Source organism: Centruroides vittatus, unplaced genomic scaffold (genome assembly GCF_030686945.1).
Source record: "Centruroides vittatus isolate TY-2023 unplaced genomic scaffold, ASM3068694v2 contig_370, whole genome shotgun sequence".
Classification (NCBI taxonomy): domain Eukaryota; kingdom Metazoa; phylum Arthropoda; class Arachnida; order Scorpiones; family Buthidae; genus Centruroides; species Centruroides vittatus.
The window spans coordinates 2288989-2314465 of record NW_027122193.1 but is presented as its reverse complement, the minus strand read 5'-3'; the positions used below and the strand labels follow the sequence as shown (position 1 = coordinate 2314465).

The 25477-nt window shown below is 28.6% G+C and overlaps 2 protein-coding genes across 3 annotated transcripts in view; both read right to left on the bottom strand.

Moving 5' to 3' along the window:
* LOC136975310 (BTB/POZ domain-containing protein 9-like) overlaps positions 1-10513 on the bottom strand; it is a 39551-nt gene extending 29038 nt beyond the window's left edge. For both annotated transcript variants that reach the window (XM_067270364.1, XM_067270363.1), the window contains exon 1: positions 10087-10513. In XM_067270364.1, coding sequence (XP_067126465.1) covers positions 10087-10271 — 185 coding nt within the window. In that variant the 5' untranslated portion in view covers positions 10272-10513. The remainder of the gene's footprint in view (positions 1-10086) is intronic.
* A 12834-nt stretch (positions 10514-23347) lies between these two features.
* LOC136975305 (visual system homeobox 2-like) overlaps positions 23348-25477 on the bottom strand; it is a 50844-nt gene continuing 48714 nt past the window's right edge. The window contains exon 6 of the mRNA XM_067270357.1: positions 23348-23445. Within this exon, the coding sequence (XP_067126458.1) occupies positions 23429-23445 (17 nt within the window). The 3' untranslated portion in view covers positions 23348-23428. The remainder of the gene's footprint in view (positions 23446-25477) is intronic.

Below are 25477 nucleotides of genomic sequence, written 5' to 3'. Positions count from 1 at the left end.
TTTATGAAGCCTTCTATATCAAAATAACTTCGGTTAACGATTTTAATAGATAATACATATGTATAACAAATTATATTAAGATTTCATTAAACATTTTTTTCTAAATTTGTGTTCTTTAGTCTCCGGCCCCAATTAAAAAGAATTTGTATGTATTTATATGTGAAATTATACCCCAACTTATGCCGTTATCGCTCAGTCTCACCTATCGCGTAAGTTTGGGGTATTACTGTACATACATATTAAATTATATGGTGTTAACATGTCTTGGTGAAGGGACACTGAAGGGACAAAAATACATAGGTACTGGTATGTCTGGACCATGAGGGACAGGATGTAAAGCCAATGGTAGATTTGGATAGACGATGTTCTTTTTATTCTTTACATTGAAACCATGAACACCAGTTGAACCTGAGTCTCACTTTATTTTAACATGACAACTTGCAATGTCAATGCACATACGAGACATTTTGTTTTCTCAAAAACTTTTGACATTTCTGGTATCATATGACAGAGTTGCCACAATTCTGTCAAGAAGCTCCTTAATAGTAAGTGGCTTCATTGCATAAATGTGATTCTTTACAGAACTAAGGAAACATTCAGGCGTAATGTCAGATGATCTTGAAGGCCATGGGATATCATTACTACACTATTCCAGAGTTGCACAAACCTCTTGTGGAAAACTTCATTATGGAGAAAATCCTGTCGTATCATGTGCAGGACAATTTCAATTGGACAGCACATAAAGTTTCTGCTGTGTTTGTCCCAAAAATAAGCACACTTGACCTAACAGCAGACAGGACATTAACTTTTGGAAAATCTCAATGTTGTCTCTTTGGAGATCAGCTTTACTCCATAAGCAGCAATTCCACTGATTCAACAATCCAGATAAGTGAAAGGTTGTCTCATCCAACCAATAAAAATTTGCAATATTTAAAATTTTTCACCAGAGTATTTTATAGTACCATGTAATTTAAATTACAATTGCTTTAAAATAAAACAGGAGACATGATTATGGCCTATCTTGTATATCTAAAAAGAATATTGGAATTTATAAATATAGTTGAACTTCCATAAAATAAATTTCTTCCAGGAAAAGTAGAAAATTTGTCATATAGAAAAGTCACTAAATACAAAATGCACTAGTAGTGAAAACACAGTACATTGTAAATATTTTATTCTCCATGTAGTTCATATTCATAATACGATAAACTACTGGGTATGCATTTTACACAAAATAATCAAGTACTTTTACAGTACAATTATAGTACTTTCATTGAAGATAATAGAAAAATGTCATGATCAAAATAGAAAGTATTCTTAATATTCATGCTATAAAACATAATTTCCACCTATAATTTTTACCAAAAGTTATTTTACTTTAAACAAACGATTTTAATTTTATTTAAATAATCAAAAGTTCTACCAAAAATTTAAAAACATTTTCTTGCTAATAATGGAAGCAATTTCTTAGAGTTTTGAATGTATCAGTAAGATTGTTATTTGTATTATATATTCATATATAACAATTAACAATCAGTAAGTTTGTTATTTACTATATATTTGTATATTCAGTTACAGATATTTGATCTCACTATGAGACTAGTACTTTAATAACAACAGACATCTGGCAGCAGCAGCTGTAGAAATGAGTCAACATTTTAATCAATTTTAACAGTTATCAGTAACAAAGATTTTTTTTGCTTTAAAAATCAATTCTTTAAATATTTCTTCAAAAAAACTGATGAGACTTCATAGGTTAAATCCGAAGAAGTTAACCGCCGTCTGGACTGCATTTCATCGGAGACAAAAACTTCTGAGTGTTATCTTCATTATTCTTTATTCACTATGCATTTCGGGTGAAAGATCTTTTTGTGTAACTTGCACTCCTCATCAGCTGTTACATTTCTGTTTTATGTTTAGACATACTGCTATGCGGTGTTGATGTTGTACCACCTAAGACCCAGGGGATACAACATCAACACTGCAAAGTTTGGCTAAACTGTTTTACCACACGTACCATATAATCCAGATTTGATGTGTTTGGACTTCTATTTGTTCAGGCAGATGAAAGACAGACTACACGTGTAACATTTTCCTGACAATTACCCTTATCATCACAGCTGTAAAAAGTAGGTCACCTCTGCTGATGTAGATTTTTACAAACACAGTTTACTGGTTCTTGTTCATTGCTGGCAAAGATGCATAGCCAATGGTGGCACCTGACCATGTGGAAAAATAGTGCTAAAGACTTCCTCTATCCAACAATGTTAGTGCTGTCTGTATATGAAGTTTGTAGCTTTTGTGGAAATAAAATGCATCACTGTAATTTCGTGTGGATAACATGAAATTGCAGTAATGCCTTTTATATGTTTTTGAAAAATAATTTTAAAGAAAGCGCTGTAAAATAAAAATTACTCTTACTTAACCAAAAGAGACATTGTCATCATGTTTTTCTTTCCTCATTACTATATTCTAGAATTGTATAGAGAGCTGGCTAGATGACCAAGGCAATTAAAGCAACTCTCCTCCTACCATTCTGGAATCCAAGATTGAATCCAGGAAGTTACAACTGTCTAGGGTCAAAACCAAAAAGGAATCCATAAATTGATTTGTAAACTTTTATTTCTTTATGCTTGAATTTAAACAGTTAGTAAACAAAATGAATATTCTCTAAACCAATGAGCTTTTGGGGTTTCATTTATTACCAACACTTGTAGATAATGGATTGAAGCAAATATTGGTATTGGATCAGATTAGTTAAAAAATTATTGTATTGAATCATATTGGCAAAATTCAGTAACCTATCATTTCTAATTAAATAACTTTTAATCCACGCATACATTAGCAAAGACAATAGCTTGGTATAGTGATGTACGGTACATACATAAATGTGCACTTGTGTATTGTCTTCACTAAAATGCATTTTAAGACTCCTTGTGTATATGATATGGTACCTAGCCTTAACAGGAAAGCAGCTACTAATACATTCCTCTGAAATAGCGAGAATTTTACCATAATTTGAGTGTAGGTGTTTACAAACTGTCCCAATTTTGTAAATTAAGTATAAAACTAAATAAATACAATTTATATTGTTTTTTTTTATGATTAATTCCCTTTGTCAGTAGTAATAATAAACTGATAAAAAAAATTAAACAGAAAGTAAGCATACTTTAAATCAACTTTAACTCTTAAGTTAAATTTAAGATCGACACATAACCTGCACTCTCTTTCAAATTATCTTTCAAACACAGATAACCCACAGGTTATCTGCATGAAATTATATTAATTGTTTCAAGGACTGTTATTTTAAGAATTTAATATTCACTATCAGTTTAATATATTAGTATTTATTTATACTTTTATTACTTTATCAGAATTTACAAATGATACCAATCGAATATTTAAAACTTTTAAAATAGTGCATATTATTTAGATATCATGGAACAGTTTGTATTTGGAGCTATTGATAATTAACATATTGATTCAAAAAATTCAACTGACCAAGAATAAAATAGCTGCATATTGAAAGTTTAGTTTATGAGTAGCTTACATGTACAGTACATTATAGTATAACTATGGTATTTAATTACGGTACCATTTGAAATATATATCGTATAAAATATTTTCCATATTAATTGAATATGTAATGGACATCTGCAAATAACTGATAATAATTCTACACTTTATATTGACATAAAAATGAAATAAGTATAAAAGTTCTTTTAATTATCTTTTTTGTTCTTCATTACTTTGTGAAAATGTTAATTTTCATATTTTTTTTAAGTACTAAACATTAATCTATAACTTTCCTAACTATTCACAAATGACGAAAAGAGAATACAATTATTCTATTACGATACACAGTAAAGTAATAATTATCCATCTTAATTCCAGCCAAGCCAAATAAAGAAAAAGTCAAATAACACAGATTGAAGATAAGGCATTTCGTGTGCAGTCAAACATATCAGTGTCTCTCTTAAGTAGTTTATTTTTCAGCTGTAATTTCTATGGTACATATGATAATGTTTACAAAATTTTTAGCAAAACTAAGCCAGTAAGATGCCCCTCCAAGTACCTCAATGTATTATCTGTGGAATAACAGTATGTTTTATGAAAATGTTTGTTATTGTATTTTTACACATTATTATTTAATAATAGTGTACTGTTTATAGAAAAAATCTTATGACATAGGCAGATGTGATTGGATAATATGGACAACCAGATAATCCTAGGACAGATAATTGTGTGTCTACTACTATATATATATATAAATAAATTATACTGTTATCATACAGTTTAATATGCAACACTTAATGGCCCACCAGTGGCCAAATGGTTCCATTCCTTGAACACTGGGAGTTCGGTTGTGGGTTCGTGCCTCATCAGAACATGGAGTTTTCTGGGTTTTCTCCATGTCTGTAACACCCAAATAGGGGCCAGTTACCCTTAAAAAGACCTGCTGGAAGGCATCCCCCTAGGCAGATTGCCCAAGTGTTGCGTTGTCATAAATAAATAAACAAACAAACAAATGCAACACTCAAAAGCAGCTACAAATAACTTAATCAGAACAAATATAAATTTGATATTGCCTTAATTCAAGACCCTTATGTTCTCAAAAACAAAATAATACATTATCCATCTACATATAATCTTCTCTATGCCATTCTCCCAATTCTCTAGTTGCCATTATCATCTGTAATAAGAATTTTCTGATTCAATGCTTATCTTACTGCACAAATGAATAGTGTATGACCATCTTGTTAGATGTTAACGAGACTCTATACTTATCTTCTACATACTATATTCTGTTCGTTACATTGAAGTTTATAGTAAAGGAATTAAACACAATCTGTAAATGCATCTCACTGAACAAGATCAGAGGCCCAAACTTTAATGCAAGAAATACCAAATGATTTGATAGAATTACAAACAATAAAAGTCTCATATCTGAGGATTTAATTGAAGATCAAAACGTACATGTAATCAATAAAGACATGGATCAAACCTACCAATCTATAATGGGCAAGAGTTGAATAGACCTGATAATAGTAGGAAATTTTGCCATTTGATATACCAATAACTGAGATGATGAAATATGTTCAGACCACAAGGCCATAAGTTTTAATATAAACATGAAATAAATGCCAGCCTCATCTAACTACTGGAAAAATTTCAATCTACAAAAAGCCAATTGGAACACCTTCACTAAATATCTGCATGAGAATAAAAAAACTGGACAAATATAGTACTGTCAACTCAATTATAGATCTTGAAGCCATTACCAAGGAATACACTCACTCAATTACTGCAGATGCTAACCTGTCCCTACCTGAGAAGATGCCAGGCAAGAGGAAGTTCCATGTTAAACACCCAAGCAAACAACACTAAAAAACAATTTAACAGACTTAGATGCTATTTTCAAAGACATCATTTTTACCTAGAGTTGAGAGTAATCAGAGAAGAGGAATACAGAAGCTTAACAAGTAATTATTTATTGTGACATTGTCACAATGCTGGACTTGAATTTTTAATCATATTTTTTAAATTTATTTAATTTAAAATATATGCTCTCCACCTCAAATTAATAATGTCTTGTTCCTGTACATAGTACTTTTCCTGTTAGCAACAGAGTCATGCCAGTCATCTATCTAACTCCTTTCAGGGGAAATTTTTGAATTGAAACGACGTGACTTTTGGTTTGCATTGAAAGTTCATATACAGTTAATCGAGGCCTCCTATCACAGCTTTCCATACCTGGTCTCAGATTTCATTTACCTAACTCTGTTCTTGAAATTACAGAAAGACAGACAGACAACAGATGACAATAGGAATTTAGAGGTCTACAATTTTTTCAAATTGCTGCCCAAAAAAGCAATATGTCAGAGAAATGTTGACCCAAAAAGAATTATCTTGGATAAAGTATTGCAAAGGTAGCTTAAATATATGGAAATCAGTTTACACTATTATTGGCCATAAAACCTAACTATCAGAGTTATCTCACAAACTTCAACAAACACTGCAACATACTTTACAAGCAATTACAAATTTACTTTTTCCTCAAGATGATCCTTTGTAGGATGATGACATACATAAAATGCTAAAACAACAGTATGTTATGTTGATCTCAAAACTAAAACACACCTGCCTTTTCCCCCATTTCCACTTCAGATATGAGAGGCTATTTTCTGAGTCATCCTAAGAAAGCACCTCAAAATGATGGACTATATTTGGAAATAATACAGAAAGTCTTATAGAGCAACAGAGAACTTCCTTCAAAAGAGTGCTAAAAAGACTGCTGATACAGATGATGCTTAAAAAAAAATATTAAAACTTTTTGTTTTTGCCCTTATAGGAATTCTAGGCAATGATTTGGCTGATAAAATTTATAAAGTATCTACAGATACCACACCACTGAAAATACTACATCTGCTAAGGCAGATACAGTTCTTCCAAAACAAATCAGAAACTCTATATTGAAGAGTGATGCCTAGACAAATGGGTCTCTGGATGAATACATATAATGGTGCCAACATCAAACTCTTCTATGCCTCAGCCATAAATGCTCTTTCATCACCTATTACAGGTACTCCTCACTTTACAACCAAGTTCCGTTCCGACGACTACGTCGTTAAGCAAATTGGTCGATAAGCGTGAAGCTTGCGCCGGAAATATAGGATTGTTGTAAAATTATTCAAATTATGCAACAAACTTCAAATTTATTCATAAAAAGACTATTATAGTACACTATTTGCCTATTATGGTACTATAAGACAATTATAGTACACGCAAGCCTATTATGCTTAGTGCGCACGTCACCATTCGCCACTGATCGACACTCAAACTGAGAAAGGGGATTCCCCAAATTGCACTTACGACCAATCGAAACTCGATTGGTCATAAGTGTGAGTGGTCGTTAAGCAGATAGGTCATAAAGTGAGGAGTACCTGTATAAACCTCACTTTCCCTACAAGTCAATTACTCAAAAGTCAGAAAAACAAACACCTATCTGAAAAAATTCAAAAATAATCATAGTGCCTTTCGTGATTGTGGTTTAAATAAACCTGAAACTGTAAAGTATTTGATATATTTTCTATAGGTGCTTAGTTTATGCAACAGAAAGATATCTTAATAGCTAAGCTCCAGCTGTAGCAGAAGCTTAGCTATTAAGGTATCAAACAGCTTTGCTTCCTTGAGTCCTGATCCAAAATCTTAAAAATGCACATTTCCTGAACTTTATTAACTCTAAGTAAACAAACTCCACAGAAGCAAGCATTACTGAGTCTAAAAAAGTACTACTTTTCAACTCTATTGTCTTATTATCTACCATTCTTTGTAATAGTATAATATAATACTAAGTGGAACATGATAATAAAATTCAATTAAAAGAAAAACTCAAATATCTTAAAATTTTTGTCTAAAAATAACTTGCATTAATAATTTAAATATTCAAGTGAAATAAATAAATGAATATATATATATATATATATATTTATTTATATATATTATAATTGTTTAATTGTTATTTATATTATAACTATAATTTATATAATTATTATGTTGTTTGTTTTATATATATATAAAATAAACAACAACAAACACGTAACAAATATCTAAGCTATACCACAAATTACAAGCTTTAAAAAATAGAAAGATTTCAATTTGTAGTAAAAAAATTATTACAAAAATGTAAAAATGCTTAAAAAAACAAATAAAACATTATTGCAAGTATAAAAAAGTTTTTAAATATATATTTGTACATAATTTATATGACATAACAATTCATATGTAAATCAATTATTAAACACACACACCACAATATACTGTATATTATTTATATATATACAGGGTGGGCCAACAAAAACAAAATGGCAGTTTTTGGATAGTTGGATTTGTATTTAAGCAAATCGCTCGGACAGGTTGATTTTATTCTCGAGGGGGACATCTCGGAAATCATGCAAGGGAAAAAATATTGATCATAAAATTAAGGCTGATAATGTGTTATCTGTTAACTCTGCTGTTTTGTTTTTGTTGGCCCACCCTGTATATTAAACACATACTGTTTATACAGTACATATATACACATATTAAATATATAAAAATAGTTGACAACCCCTACCTGCATGAGAAGTTAATTCAAGACATCCAAATTTTTTCTAACATTAACTCTAACTTACCATTTACAGGTAACTGACCATAAAATCAAATTTTGTGAAAAGTGGACCAAATATTTAAACTCGACTCCCTCGAAAATCCTATAAACATATTTTATGCTCACTGATAACTTTTTATTAAGTAATTTTCATATTTAGAATATCACCATCCCATTTGTCAGATAGAAAGGTGGAATGTTGCAGGCAGGGGATTGACATTAATTTAAGCAACGGTAGTTGTAGACCTCTTCCTGAAGAGTTTCATTGCATTTACTATGTCAAAATGTATAAAGAACAAACTTTCTTTATATATGCTTTTTAATACAGTAATACCCCAAACTTACGCGATAGGTGAGACTGAGCAATAACCGCATAAGTCAGGGTATAATTTCACATATAAATACATACAAATTCTTTTTAATTGGGGCCGGAGACTAAAGAAAACAATAATTTAAAAAAAAATGTTTCATAAAATCTTAGATAATACATAGGTATAACAAATTATATTATTAAAATTGTAAACCAAAGTTATTTTGATGTAGAAGGCTTCATAAAATCTAACAAATTAATCTGACGGCTCAAAGATTGTGTTTTTCTCCTGCAAAATTTCCTTGTAGCATGCTAATAATTTTTTTATTTCTCATTTTGTAGAAGAAATGCGCTCTTCATTGGAATCTATATTTTCTAAAATTTGTAGCCCCTTTTCATTTTTATATCGTAGTCTTTAATAATGTTAACTTTACATTCCAAAGATAAAGTTTTTCTTTTCTTGTCTGATGCAGAAGAATCAGTTCTACTTTGTTTGGATGACATAGTAGAGTCTCTCAAGTCTCCGTAGATATAACAAACACAGAAATAAATAACACAAAATAAATTGTAGCTACGCGTCGATTTTGCGCGACATGTCCGAACATGTAAGCTGAACAATAGTGTGGGGGAGTGAGTAATCAAGAGTTGTGTGGCGCTCAAACAAAAGACAGATCAACGAGATTTGAAAATCACATAACTCCGAGTTCGCGTAAGTCGAGGTATTACTGTATATTGTTAGTCATTTTTTAGGATGTTCTTATAGATTCTACACTTTGCCACTTTAAAGAAAGAACAAAAGGGATTTACTGATTTTTACGATCACGATAATCTTTTTTAGTAATTGTTAGTAATAAACAATTTATACATTTTTTAGAACTTCAAAATTTTAATTATTAAAAAGTTTATGCATTTTAAAAACATTTGCTTACATATTTGCATATTATCATAATATTAATTTTCATATTATATAAACATAACACACTGAAATGACCTATAAAATTTTGCAGTTTATTTTTGACAAAATTTTATATAAGAAGATACTGAAAAATCTGTTCATTACAATAACATATTTACTAATGTTAACTCCAAAAAACTTGAGCAAATAACATCTATGAATTACTGCTAAATTTCAAGCAATAAATCTATGTAAACAAACTCAACTTTCTTTTAAATTAAGAGCATTAGTACTCGAAGACAATCGAAATTTCTAAATGCAATTGTCCCGATAACAAAACGCTTCTCGAGATAAAGTTCGAGTTCGTTTATTCGTCGACTCGATTCCTACGAAGGAACAAAATACAGAAATCCAATCATCATACGTAGAGTACATTCATTTTCCGGAAAATACAAACTCTACTACCCGATCGGTTGGTTAATTAATAAGAGGCGCCAATCGGGCACCCCTATCGACCGATCGGATAATGGAATGAATCAAGCCACCGTTTCTTGTGCCAATTTAAATCAAACATTTGTCATTTGTGTAGAACAAACATGCCCATAGTAGCAAAAGATTAGATTAAATCAATTAAAAATTCAAAAGTAACTTCAAACATTAAAAAAACAATAATGTTTCAATAATGTTAAGTATGTATGTAATATTTTATGTGGTTTTTTTTAAAGAAATTACCTAAAATATTCGCTCCTAGAGGCAAGGATGACCTTATGTCCCGGAATGTGAGCCTCTTCAACGACCAAAGTAACATCACTGTAATCATCCCTTAAGCAAAGATATCCAATTTGATCAGAGAGAGATTCTATATGTTCTATCTCTCCTACAGACGATGAAGGACCTAAATGATGGCTATCACTCATGTTTTATTTAAATATCACTTCATTTTAAGCAATCTTTTAATATAAAACACTTATACTTATGAAAAAAAAACTACGATTTGTAATCTCTTGGAAGAGAACGGGGTGTTTTATACAAATGAAGCGATTGCTATATTCTCACTGCTGCCTATTTTTATAATAAACAAAACCATACGAACCATACACACTGAAAAAATGTAATAGAATTTAATTATTCAAACTTCCTGACGTTATTTCAGAATCTCCTAGCGCCACCTTGAAATTTTGTCATATAAAATGTTTTTTTTTAAATATATGTATATATATTAAATTATCACTGTTATTGTAAAAATAATCTTACTTTAAAAATATTTATATCGATAAAATTATTAAATTAATATTAAAATGTCATTGCCGAGGTGGTAACAGTCGGGTTAATCCTGAGACGACCGGATGGCCGAGCGGCTTACCGCTCTAGGGGCCCGGGTTCGAATCCGGACTGGTAGCTAAATCCCCAGGAATTTTTCGGGAGTGGTTCGTCCGGATATGTTGGGCCTCATCTCTGACCACCCAGCCGCTCCATTGTTTGCCTGGCTGAATCCGCAAAAAGATGCCCACAGAGTGAAAAGAGTTTTAAAAAATCCTGAAATGTCAGTTGACTAGTCCGGCTGAATAACACATTTAAAACTTTAGTTTTAATAATAAGTTGTTGGAACTGATCATTGCTAATTTTCCAAGTGTGCCATTCGACAGAGTAATTTCATATAATTTAGCTTCATATTTTTTCTATGAATCGTATCATTATTTTTTATTGCTGCAGTAGGCAAAATAAAATTACCAATCGTATACGGTTTATGACTTTCGCTATTACATATGACTTCATAAATGCAGTTAAATATATTTTCTTGGCACACGTTTCTAAAACTTATTTTTCTTATTTTAATGATTTTAAATTTACCCATCATATTTGGTTTTGAGATATCTTCATAATTTCTCTGGCATTATACTTTCGGTAATAAAGTTTCGTTAAACAGATTGACTTATTGTTAAATTATTTCCGCCACGTCCAATAAGATGTTTTTGGTTTTTTTCAGGGCCATCGTGAGTTCGGCCAGGCCCATAATGGACTGCCGGTTGGTGAGGGACGTGTTCGACATATTAGGAATAAATCACTTTCCGAAAAATTCCTGAAGTTTTTAGACCTCCCTGATTCGATCCGGGGTCTCTCAGATTACTTGAATATCTGATGCAGTAGGATGACCCATTAAATGTCTTCTCCATCCGATCAGCATATACAGACGGGACCATAAATAGTCACAAAGCGTTATCCTGGCATATCCTCTTTTTAGGTGCTAATGCAGTGTTTTTCAGCTTTCTCATCGCGAACCGGTAACAATATGGATAATTTTACATGGGACAGTAATTATATGCGATTATGAATTATGCTTATTTATTAAGCTTAAAATTCTTCTTAACTCTATATTACTATTTAAATGTCACCCGTAATAAACCCGATAATACTAAAAGTACAGTGTAATTTACACAAGATGCAAAAACATGCACCAGGCTATATCTTGCCCCTGCTACGTATTAGCTAAATACAAGTGGGCAAAAGTATAGGTAATTCGATGAGTTAGTCGCCATGCACCCCGCCTCCTTCTCATAAAGCCAATCCTATATTAACTCCAATCAATGACTGGCTCAATTTAAATTACAAAGTCGTAGAATATCTCAAAATTAATACAAAATATTTTTGTCCGAGAGAGCAGAGACATACTCAAAAGACGGCTGGACACCGTCAAAAATGAGTGAGGGAAACTTTGTGGGACTCCTCTGAATGCCTCTCGTGAAAGGTCTGCAACTGAAATACGTGCCTTATACATAACATCAAACATGAAACAGATTCAATAATAATGATGAAATAAGCAAGACCAGATTTCTCAAAAGGTTGAGCAGGCTGAAATGGAGACATTGAATACCTTTATATTTCATTGCTATTGTTTTACAACTGTGAAGAAAACAGGCTTATGTCTTTGTAAAATGCTGGATTTTACCATTCCTTGTAGGTAAGTTTTATTTTGTCACTGAAAGCCAGTGGCTTTATTGTTTTCTTCATTCCACTATTGCTTCCCCAAGAGCGTAACTAGACTGACTATAGTAGGATATGGCTCTAGCAAATTATGGAATAGACTTACTGGAGATCTGAAGTACCTCAGGAAAAGAGGGTTCGGAATAAGCTCCGTAAAATTTTTTTAAATGTACTGTAATATATATATCAGGAGTGGGCAAGCAAGAGTTCAGTGGGAGCCGAAATGTAGATTTTGCAAAATGCATAGGAGCCGCAGTTCTGTACTGTCATGGCGGATAGTATGGTAAAGCGCACGATTTTATTATATAATATAAAACAAATATTGAATTTTTTAACAAACATATTTTCACAAAATTATAAAAATAAAATTGTAAAAACAATAATAAAAAACAGAAATTAACACTTTCAGCAAGAGCCGCATATAACTCAAAAAGAGCCGCATTTGCCCATGTCTGATATATATAATACTATTAAATAATGTAAATACAAAACGGTACAAAAATATTCAAAATTTAAACGTAAAAAAATGATTATTTTTATTCTTTTAGATAAATATATAATCAGGATCTGATCTGCCTTCCACTTTGCTGTTCTATTACGTTCTTATTGTGAAGCTGTTACTTCTGTAATTACAACTGCCATGTCAATATTTCAAAAAATACTATATTCATTGGGCTGCAATTTGAAAAAAAGTGTAGACCTATAAATTCTTACTGTCGTCCCTCCGACTGTCTTTCCTTAACCAGAAGTTACGTTATTTCAATTCAAAACTTTTCCCCTGAAAGCGGTCTAATGTTAAAGGAAAAGTATGTGTACAGGGGCTACTAATAATTTGAAGTGGAGAGCATTGTGCAGTTCAGCATTAAATTATTAAAGTATCAGCATTAAATTAAGCATAAAAATTGCAGTTCAGCATTGTGACGCTGTCACAATAAATAATTTCTCATTTACCCTATCTGCTCAGAACCCTACCATGTCTTCTCTCCTCTCTCTCTTATCTTTCTTATCTTTCTCACTTCCTCACTCGCTTTTTTCCAGCTTAGATCTTGAGTAGGCTCTATATACCTAATAATAACTACATTATTATTAGGTATATAGATATATTAATTTATATTAATTAGAAATTGATATAAAAATTCTCTTAAATTATCAACAAACTAAAAATGTAAATATAAATTTTTTATATTTAAAAAACAAAAAAGGTTTCGTTTTTGAATATTTTATACATTAATTAATTACATATTTTGTTTACAGTATCACAGATTACTTTTGAAAGATTCATTAAAATAATAAAACAATTTAATAATTGTTATAAATAGTTTAAAGAATATTTTTAATTATTTCATGTGATAATACATTTACATTTCTTGAAATATATTTTTTAATTAAATAAACTTAATTTTCATTCGAATTTAATTCATTTAGCACAGTACAATTACTCGCATCTTCTTGATGATACTAATTATCTCACTTGAAAATGCTATTCGTTCTCATAATTAATTTTTTAAATATTTATCTGTAATTAAAACTTAATTTATAAATGCTTCTGTTTTTACAATTTAATTTATTTTTATCAATATTTTAACTAATAACAATCAATACATATATTTTAAAAATTGTTTGTTTAATATTCTCTACAACAAAAATACAATATTGTATTAAAATTTCTTTTTCAATTTCTAAGATTTTCTTATAAAATAATTATTAAACTTTGGCATATATATATATATATATATATATATATATTTATTATCGAATTTGTATTATTACTATATTATACTATATAATAAATATTAATATATTTTATATATTATTCCTACATGTTAATTAAAAATAATATCTTTTTATATAAATAAAACAAAACAAAAATAATATAATCTCTTCAGGTATTTTTGGATTATGTTTAAATCATTTAAAATCTTAATTATACACTTATTTTTAAAAATTAATTTCTTAGAATTTTATTTAACAGCGACATTTATAATCATGTTGAAGTAATTTCATAAAAGTTTTCACAATTCGTCCAATCGCGTGGTCTGTAGCTATCGTTACGTCATTGAATCAACCAATCGCGTATAAAGGATTTTTCATCTTTTAAAAGACTTTAACTTGAACCGAAACACGACCAATTCTTTTTAAGAAATTTTAATTGATTTATTTTAATTCATTAAAATATTTATTTAAATTTCTGAAAGAGTGAACAAATATTTAATATGTATATAAGTATATATATATATATATAATAAAAAAATAATTTAATGCGTATTTTAAAATTAAACTAATTTTAAAACTAATTATAGAGTTTATCGGTTGTCAGCAATGCCGAACCATATTAAATACCTTTTTTGATTTAATAAAATTATTGTTAAAAGATGGCGCCAGTATCGTTTCGTCAGCCCCAGGAAATATTACTTTTTCAAAATTTTTATTTCTTGCATCCTTCTCTCAAGGTTCAAAGTTCTGAATGGTCTTATTATTGGTCCTTTAATTCATTTAATTTTTAATTTTTAATTAAAAAAAAGACATTCATATTTTTCATCAAGACTTATGGTTATCATTAGAATAAATCAATCCTTTGATAGAAACCATAAACTATTACTCTAAAATTTAAAATAATCTCAAATATATATTAACGTAGTTTTATATTAATTATAATATAGTCTTGTTTATGAAAATCCATCTTTAGTGCCTTCAGTAGATTTTTGTGTTTACAAATTTTAATATATTTTTTTCAAAAATGACTAACGCAAACAAGCAGTATTTGTTTATTTCTTAATTTTATTTGACGTAACATTTAATATATTTATAAATTTTCAGGAAATTAAAATATATTTATAAACTTCGAAATTATATTTAATTAATTATATCATTTAAATATAATTTTTAAAAAGTTAACTTCAACTTCTTTGTTTTAATTTTATTTTACTGTAAGTAAAATTTATCAAGTTTTTAACTCTATAATTGTAATTTTATATGATCTAAATATAAGTATTTTATATGCTTACAATTAAAAGAAAAAGCTACAAAAACTGCACTTTCAATTAAAGGTGATTCAATAGAATCACCTCAGAAACATTTCTAATTACTTCTCTAGGGAATATTTTTTTACTTTGATATGTTTTTATTTATGTAATTCATTAAATTATTTTTCATAGACAGTAATTGGTATTCATTTCCTAAGGATTTCGCTTGGGAATACAAAATTTTAAATAGATCAGGCTAAAAAATACTTTGAGACTTTACCAGACATTAAAAAATAATAATTATTTAATGTTTCTGTTATATAATTCATTGTATGACTTTTAAATTACTAACATTATATTGATAATTAACATCATGCTGCATTCAATACATTAGAACGGCTTTGAATAATTATGATGGCAATCAAATTTATAAATGGTTCAGCTGGGTTCTGACCCAGGGCGCCAAATTATGAGGAGTACAAAATTTTGGAACTAATACCTTATTTTACCCTTATTAGCGTATGTATTTATAATAAATTATTGGATAAATTAGTCTGATGTTAAACCTACTGAATCGAGAGCTTAGAACCCAAAATCCTGATGACAATGAAGAAAGAAAGTTACAGTATTGGTTCTATTAAATCTATATTTATAAAAAGATTTCTAGGTGTAGAGTCTAGATCTAATATTTCATTTGTACTTCAAAATATGGATTTTAATTTGCTTTTATGTATAAAATTACTGTAACATTCAATGAAGGCTGCAACTGAGTAAATTGCGATTTTTACAAAAAATCAATCAATCAGAATATAAAAAATGTATATAAATATACAGTATATAAACTTAAATTATCAGTATTTTAATGATAGAAATGGTTATTATTTTTATATGCTGCTTATTCATCATCATCCCATTGCACCCTTAGATTATTTCATTGAAACCTTCAGAGAAATTTAAAATTTTTTATCAAAATTGTGTTTATTTTATTATAAAATATAAAACATGATGTTTTTAAGAAACTTGAACGTAATTTCGACGAGTAAGTTAAGTGACAATAAGGAAAAATTCCAACCAGGTTACCTAACATCCCCATTTGTAGCTATTGTCACCCGTTACCTGCGGGTAATTTGATTGACATCTAGTCTTTTCGTATTTTGACATGTGGTGCCTTCTTCCCTTCTTTTGGCACCCGTTAATTTCTCCCTCTGGTGGAAAATGTGGTAAACAGACGCCATTATCCATTTAAAACTACCCCGCCACTGGTATATGGGACATTTTTCCATCACAATAGTAGCCATCAAGACTCTTGTCAGGTCATCTAAAGCTATTGGGAAACATGGGAACTAAAGTAGCCGCGATCTCTGTACGGACTACTATAAAATTAGATGTACATTGTACACATAAAACTTCACTCCTGGTATCCTTATATAAACTTTGCTTCTGGTCGAAACTTCTCCTTCGACTACTTATCTATTTTTTATATATATTTTTAAGTTTCAATATTGCATTATTTTAAATTCGTTAATTAATTTATAATTCACAGAAATTTAAGAAAGAAAAAGTATATAATTATTATTTTATTTTATTTAATGAAAATAAATTTGGGTCACTGGCGTACAGAAAATGTTAACTCTTCCAGAATAAGAAATTTAATTTTTTTAAATTAAAAAAAAAATGTTGAATATTTTAAAATTTATTAATTTAATGTTATAAAAATTTATTTCTATAAAATTACATAGAAAAGTTTCTTATTTTGTATACAGTACTTATGAAGAAGTAGAAAAGGATGAAGGAAGCCCCAAAGCATTCTCGTTTTCATCAGAGTATTTAAATATGATAAGAAATATTAATAAAATCAGTTAAATCATTAAAATGTTCTTGATTTTTTTATTATTTTGAAAGTTTTTATTTAATTTTTTGAAGAATATACAATACAGATAGGCATAGAAGTCTATTTCCGCACCGACACACATCATTTTATGTATTATAAAGTAATAAAACTAAAATTTTCATGATATTTTTGCAATTTTATACACTACTAGTTTAAATTTGATTTAAAAAGGAAAATAATTAATTAAAATGAATACATTTCCAAAGTTATAAAAGTAAAAATCCTTTAGAAAAATACGCTACGACATATAGAATTCTGATACAAGTCCAATTTATTTGCTAAACTTCATACTATTTTTTGAATATAGTACAAAAGAGGTTAAAGAGGATAATTTTTTTTTCTTATTAAGGGATCAAAATTAGCTGCGATTCTTTAGAAATGTCTTCGATTAAAATAGGTTGCTCCCAATTTTGTACCAATTGCACCAAATTTGTCACTCAACCCCCCATTAAAAGAGAGAAGTTTGTTCAGTTCGGAGGTGAAGATAGACAGTTAGAGGACAGATGTGAAGACGTCCTGTACACGGGACGCCCTAAGAGTCGATAGGCTTAGCATGGTGTGTCAGCTGTCAATGCTGGCGATTGTACGAGTTTTCGCAGCATCTGACAAATTAGCCGCCATCTTCCCATCATTCCTTGTCAAGTAGAGAACACGTGGGAGAAACCCCAGACACTCTACATGGGGGTGAGGAGTGCGGGTTGTGTCCCCACCGTCAAACTTTCTCCACCTCTCCCATTATCTACTATGTCACACAATAGGACTTTTGTCAATAGTTTGTATGCCCTGTTAATTATCTCATCGCCCTCCTGCTACAGTTGTGCCACCTACCAATAATTTTTTTTAACAAATTCGATGAGAAATTTAAAAATGTAAAATTTAATATTAGTTATCGTTAAAGCTTCTTCTAACTCACCAGCCACGAGTGAATCGAACTTTAAACTTCTTTTTCTAACTAAAACAGTGCTTCATTTAATTCATATTTATAAATTAAATTTTCTTATGTTTACATTTAAGTTTTTTTTAATAATTTATTTAAATAAAATTAATTACATTTTGCTTATTTCCTAACAATTTATCTGTCACGCATCAGCATCAATCATTGTCATTCGAGGAGAAATTTATTAATCACTAAAAACAGCGCTGTTTTATACTGTAAAATTTAAATATTACAATATTTTATCGTGTAAAAAATTACAAAAAAATCAATTTTATTTTAATATATTTTGTTTTTTTTAAATAAAAAAGAATTCTACTTTTTAGAAGAATGGCTGAAGATCGAAATTCGATCCGTAGGTGAAAAGTCCTTGGTCTCTTTACCTATATATTAAAGTATGCCCCAAGCTATGAGGGATCGATTTTAACCACGATAACTATTCTCTTTTTTGATCATTTTTAACAAAGATCGATCGATTGAGTTAGGTAGGAGTTTAGTTCGATACCGGAAATGTTACTTGAAAAAGATTGACGTAAAGTATAGTAAATATAGTAATAGTTTGGAAACTAATCGCGTGAGAAAATTCGAGCCTCTTGTGAATTTCTAGCAGATGTCCAGTAAATGACCTACAAGTGAAAAGTGTCATAGGAACACCTTACAATACCTTTGCATACAAGGATATCCTGCCTTTACATGTCCATTACATTCAAAACTATAATGATATACACCATTGAAAATAAAAAAATAACCTTTTAAAATAAAGATAATCATATTTATTATTTAAATTCTAATTAAAGATAATTTATTTTCTAAAAACAAATGCTTTAAATTGTATTATTTGATGTGAACTCCCTCTATTTATATTCTCTAATTAAGTTCTCTGCTATAAATTCCCTCAAAATATACTTTCTACTTATGCTTCACTAACATAAATTCCCTAAATTACACTCACTACATTTCTCTGTAAGTAATTTTTTGGATAATAAATTGATAGTGAATTTTTTAGATATTAATCACTAAATAAAAAAGTTATCAAAATGAAAGAGATATAAAAAAAAGGAACACCCTTTAACTATTATTGGAAATAGTTTCATCTAGCGAATATCAGTCATTAGTTATTTTGCCAGGTATGGCCACAACCATAAAGACGAAGTGACTTCTGTCGACCAACTCCACCCCTTCCAATCACCATAATTAGTTCATTAGTCGTAGTTGGAGGCTGGTTTGAACGAACGTCGGATGATGAAGTGAAGCAGTTAGTTTCTATCCCTCTCTACCCCCATTTAATTGATTTGTTAGTTTTAATCTAGCAGCATGCAGTGAGGCAATTTTGCAATTATGATCAAAAGCGAATTAGATAGACGTTACATAGGTCTAGCGTATGGTCGAGTGACATCACTTTGCTCTGTTTTCACACTGACCAGTAAATATATCTGTTTTAAAAATGTTTAAAATTTAAAAATATATGTACAAAATTCGAAATTTCTTTTCGTATTACGACACAAAATTGAAATTTTTTAAGTTATCTTAAATAGAAATTCTCTTTAGCTTTAGTGTAAAGGAGGCTTTCCTACAAATCGTCTATGCTTGCAGAGAAGCCCCCTTTAAGTTTAATTCTGTAAAGCAAGCTTCTCCTCAATAAATATCATTCATTAAGATATTTTATTCTTTTTCTTTTAAAAATATATTAATATAAATGTTTAAATTTTCAAAATTTAAATATTTTATATATTTTTTTAATCCTGTTATATTATGTTTTGAAACTATTTCATTGCTTTTTATTATCAAATTTAAAATTGAATCTATCGATCGTAAGCGTATAGCAAACACGAATTACCTTACTGTAAATGAATTTTAATGAGATTCTATAGAAATTTTGATTTAGTTTGGTTATAAGATTAAAAAAACAAAATTAATTTTAGAATTTTATTTCTTTTCTATACAATCTTTAACTTGAAAACATTTAATTTTAATAGATTATTATAATTAATTTTTTAAAGAAAATTCACACTTTATATGAAATTTTATTAAATAAACATATTAATTTAAATAATTTGATTTTTATTTCAAAGTATCTGAAGCTTAGAATTAAAGTCGCATATGTTAAACACGCTTTATTAATTAGACATATTTCATTTAAATATTGTAACGTTGTTCATTAAGCATTCTGTGAAAAACACAGAAAATCCACAATTCTTATATCTAGGTGATGAGGAAGAGTAAAACTTTCATAAATTGAATCCCAACAGATTATAATTCAAATCCTAATTATATTAATAAAAACTTGTTTAAACTTACATATTAATATGATATTCTTCCTTTATTTATTTATTTTTTTCAAAAATTACATTTTATATACAGTGAAACCTGCTAATGTGGCCACTGAAGGGACCAGCTTACACAGTAGGCTTCACTGCAATGAAACTTTCGTAATTGCAGTACAGTAGAGCGTCGATAAGTGGAATGGCCGGAAAGTGGAACGATTTTCAGTCGGACTGTGTCGTGCTGAATCGAATGTTTTTGATACTAAATTTACTTCTAAAGTATAATTTTCATGTTTTTTATATTCTTTAATATATTTATTTTGTTTGTACAAAATGCAGAAATAATTTTTAACGATACGATAGCCTCGATGATTATTATAAAAATTTTCGTTAGGCTTAAAATCGACGAAAATTCAACACGAAGCGACACGCAACGGAGAAAAATTCAACAGGAAGCGATACGCAACGGAGAAAAATTTGAACATCGGACAGGTTAATGTGATTTTTTCGTACAAAGTCGGAAACTGGAACAAATCATTAACTGGAAGGACCCCAGTCCCCAGTTGGTTCCACTTATCGACGCTCTACTGTAATTATCACTTTAAATAATCACCTGCTTTGTATTAGATGCAAGATTTTTTATTTAAAATTATATATTTACTTAAAATAAAGAAAAAAAATATTAAAATTTCTACTAGTTCTAAATTGCAAGTATGGTAATTTTTTTTAATTGTCTTCAATTTAAAACCAAAAATGATGTAATTAGAATGTAAGGTAAGATATTTGAAAGTATAAAAAACTTAATTTTTTCCAGAAAAATTTATTAATTATTATACAAAACGTAAATATTTGGCATCTTCCTCTAGTGTCATCATCTCTACTTTACTCCACATGATACTATTTTTCGTTTGATTAAATCGTCGAGTAACATAACTTAATTGTATCGATAGATGGTCAAGTAGTCAAGCTATCAATGACTATAATGTATCAGCTTTATCTTCGACAGCTGCAATTTAGATCTTAGATAATTCTCATCATCACTTGCTCGTGTATAATTAAAGAGGTGGGGGAAAAAAACGTTTTAAAAAATAATATTAAATTAAAAGCCTAAAGAGATGATTATTATTTAAAATATTAAAACAATAAACTTTCCAGAAAACAAAAATTTTAATTGTACAACACGGAAAATAGGAGTTCATTGTAACGTTTAAATCTCATTATAGGTTTACGACCCCATTATTATCATGGGCTAATGTCCAAAATAACCGAGTTATCGTAAAATTTATGTTATATTTAAAACGTTAAAAGATCTAATAATATTATATTTAAAAAAAAACAATTTTATAGGAATATACGCCTGACTTTTCTTTAAAAAAAAAAAAAAGAAAGAAAGAAGGCAAGTTATAGTTTGCAATCCACTTAAAATCTCTCCAAAAATCTGATTGATTGAAAGTTCTTATTTCTTTTATCTTTTATTTTTCTTTTTAAAAAAATAAAAATAAAGGAAATGGAGACGTCCAGACTTTATAACTGTCAGTTCGAGATTTCTTAACGCCATCAACCAACTGAAAATCAATAGAAAATGGTGAGTTTTCTCCCCTTCATATATCATTGTCTTGTGTATATTTTAAAGTTACTTCGGTGATTGATTAGTTTATTCTTTAACCAGGACATAACCAAAAAATACATCCGATATATATATTCAAAAAGTGGTAATTTGTATAATAAAATTAATTAAATCAATGACCAAAAATCTGAAGGTGAAAAAAATACTGCTGTCAGGTGATCAATTTTGTTATTTATTAATGAATAATTAAACGTTTTTTTTTTTTTTCCTGGAGATATTCGAAGAATTAATGAATAAAGGAGAAGGTTATTGTTGGATGTTTCACATATTTTTTTTTTATTTTTTGAGAGAGAATTTCATTCCAAGAGCAATCATTAATTTTCTGATGGCATCAAAGAATGTTTTATTTCATAATAATAAAGAAATATTTATAGGTTTAAGTATTGTTATAAACACCTTTAAGAGAATCATTAGCAATAAAGAAACGAGACGTTGATCTTCATCTTCTTATTCCGGAAAAAAAAAATAATAATAAAATCTTAATTAAAAAATTCTATTTGTTAATTTATTTATTTAAAAAATTTAATTTAAAAAAAAAGCAATTTAATTGAATAATTTGTAAAATTTTATATAAATTATAATTACGTTTTTTTTTAAAATTAAATATGTATTTTGGAAGGTTTCTTATTTTAGAGTTTATATTTATTTAATAATGATTTTTGTATTGATTTTTGTATAGGTTTGTTACAGTTTATTTATTATGTAATTTATTATTAAAATCGTTTAAATTAATGTATAAAGTCAAAACTTCGACTTAGTGCCACCGTTTGTTCGCTTCCGAAATTATCACTAAATCGAGTGTAGCGCTAAACCGAAGCAGGAGAGCGCTATATCGAGGTTTTGACTTAACCTAGTAATTTATTTTTTTTATAAATAATTATAATAATTTAATTTGTGATATTCTCCAATTGAATGTTCCACTAATCGTTACAATGAGCAATAGCATTATCAATGTTATATGTGCTTATGTAGGGGATTTTGACTTAAAATTTTTCATTAAATTAATTATATAAAATTTATTTTATTTTAAATTATTTTTAAAAATATTTATCGCTTAAAACATTATTGAATTTTGTATTAAAAATCAATTTATTTCATTACAAAAAATCGTGAAAATTTTATAATCAAACTTTTCAATATATATTTTTTTTTTCAAATAATTATTTAATTATATAAAAAAAATTATAATAATTTTTACATTATTTTTTTAAATAATTATTTAAAATTATAACATTGTATATGTAATTTTAAATTCGCTGTAAGACGTCGAATGAAGGAAGATGAAAATCGATAACAATAATATAATTTTTTTTTCTTTCTTTTTTTAATTCTGAATTTTATAAAAATAATTTCGTAATTATATTTAAAAACTGTTGAGTATTTGTCTCATTTTATAATTAGAATTTCTTATTTTCATCTTGATTTTATATCTGTAATAGAATTAAAAAGATAAATTATTTTAAAAATATGTCATAAAAATCAAGCGAATAATGTTAAAATTCTACTTACCATTTTTAATTAATAATTCTTGTTTAAAAAAAGTACAATTAAACACGTAAAAATATCAAAATTCTCTTTTAAAATATTATTATTATTTTTTTTTAATGAGAATTCTGATACTTTATCTGGTTATTCTTACTTATAACAGTTGAACACTTATTTTCTCGTGTTATATATGTGTGTGTGTGTGTGTGTATATGTGTGTATATACATATATGTATATACACATATATGTACACATATAGAAATATAGATATATATATATATATACAACATATATAGAAATATATATATATATATATACACACATATTTCTAATAAGAAAATATATTTTATTTTCTAAATTTAACGTTTATCTATCTTCTCAAATGTTTCTCTTTAAATTCAAGTCAATAATAGTAATCTTGATCCATCTCAAGTTATAGATCAAACATAGTGGTTACAGATGATTTTGATCCACTCTCAAGCTTATAGATCAAACTACAGCTCGGTTTCAGATGATTTTGATCCACTCTTCAAGCTTATAGATCAAACCATAGCTCGGTTACAGATGATCTTGATCCACTCTCAAGCTTATAGATCAAACCACAGCTCGGTTTCAGATGATTTTGATTCACTCTCAAGCTTATAGATCAAACTATAGCTCGGTTACAGATGATCTTGATCCATCTTCAAGCTTATAGATCAAACCATAGCTCGGTTACAGATGATCTTTAATCCACCCTCAAGCTTATAGATCAAACTACAGCTCGGTTTCAGATGATTTTGATTCACTCTCAAGCTTGTAAATCAAACTATAGCTCGGTTACAAATGATCTTGATCCATCTTCAAGCTTATAGATCAAACCATAGCTCGGTTACAGATGATCTTGATCCACTCTCAAGCTTATAGATCAAACTACAGCTCGGTTACAGATGACTTTGATCCATCTTCAAGCTTGAATGCAGAACGTTTTGAGATTACCTTTATCCTCTTTAAGCTTCATAGATCTAAATATTCTCCATTCGATCGATGCTCGAATCCAAGGAAGATGTTCAGTAAACAGAAAGATATGATCAATTTCCAAGCTTTACAAAACAGTTGTAAAAATTCTATTTCAAAAATCGAACGAAGATGGATCCAACTTATTTGGAAATGTAAAAAAAACTGCTCAAAATTGAATAACGTGTAACTAAATTAAAGTTAATGCTTTGATTTATGTTACAAGGAAGTATAGGCCACTTAACAGGAATATTTTCATGTAAATTCCTCAAAAACTCTATGCTTAAATAATTATTTTGTATACAGATACATGTGGAATCTCCATTATTTATAGTTTCATTTAAGGATATTTGAAACGTGAAGTTATTTATTAAGATAAAGACACTTATATTTGTCAAAGAACTTAAATTGGGCAAAAATTACGACATTTTATAAAGTATTCGAGCTTAAATTGATGAAAAACGACGAAAATTCTACATTTATTGCTGAATGATAATTAATTAAGAATTTTTATAACAAAGTATATTTTATACATTTTCCCCCTTCCTTTTTTTTATTTTTAAATTGTAATGGTTGAAAAAACATTAAAACTCGATACAGATCAAATTTATCAATTAATTTTGGATAAAAAGAGTACAAGAAAAACATTAAATTAATGTAATAATTTTATAAATGACCCTAATATTATTAGAAAATCAAATAATTTTTCGACTGGACTATATACACAGTAGTCTATTGGACTAATGAACGATTAATTACAAGAAACTGGAAGATGGCCAAAATATATATAGGCCCTATATAATTTATTAATCATTAATGAGTTATTTTAATCACAATCAAATCTAGAAAATTTCATTTTTTTCTAGGAAATTTTATTCAAAAATCAAATGAAAACGTGTCACATGATTTACGTATTTCACGTTCTATATGACACATGTGACGAATATCGTCCGGCCGTATGACGTCACCGGGTCGAGTTG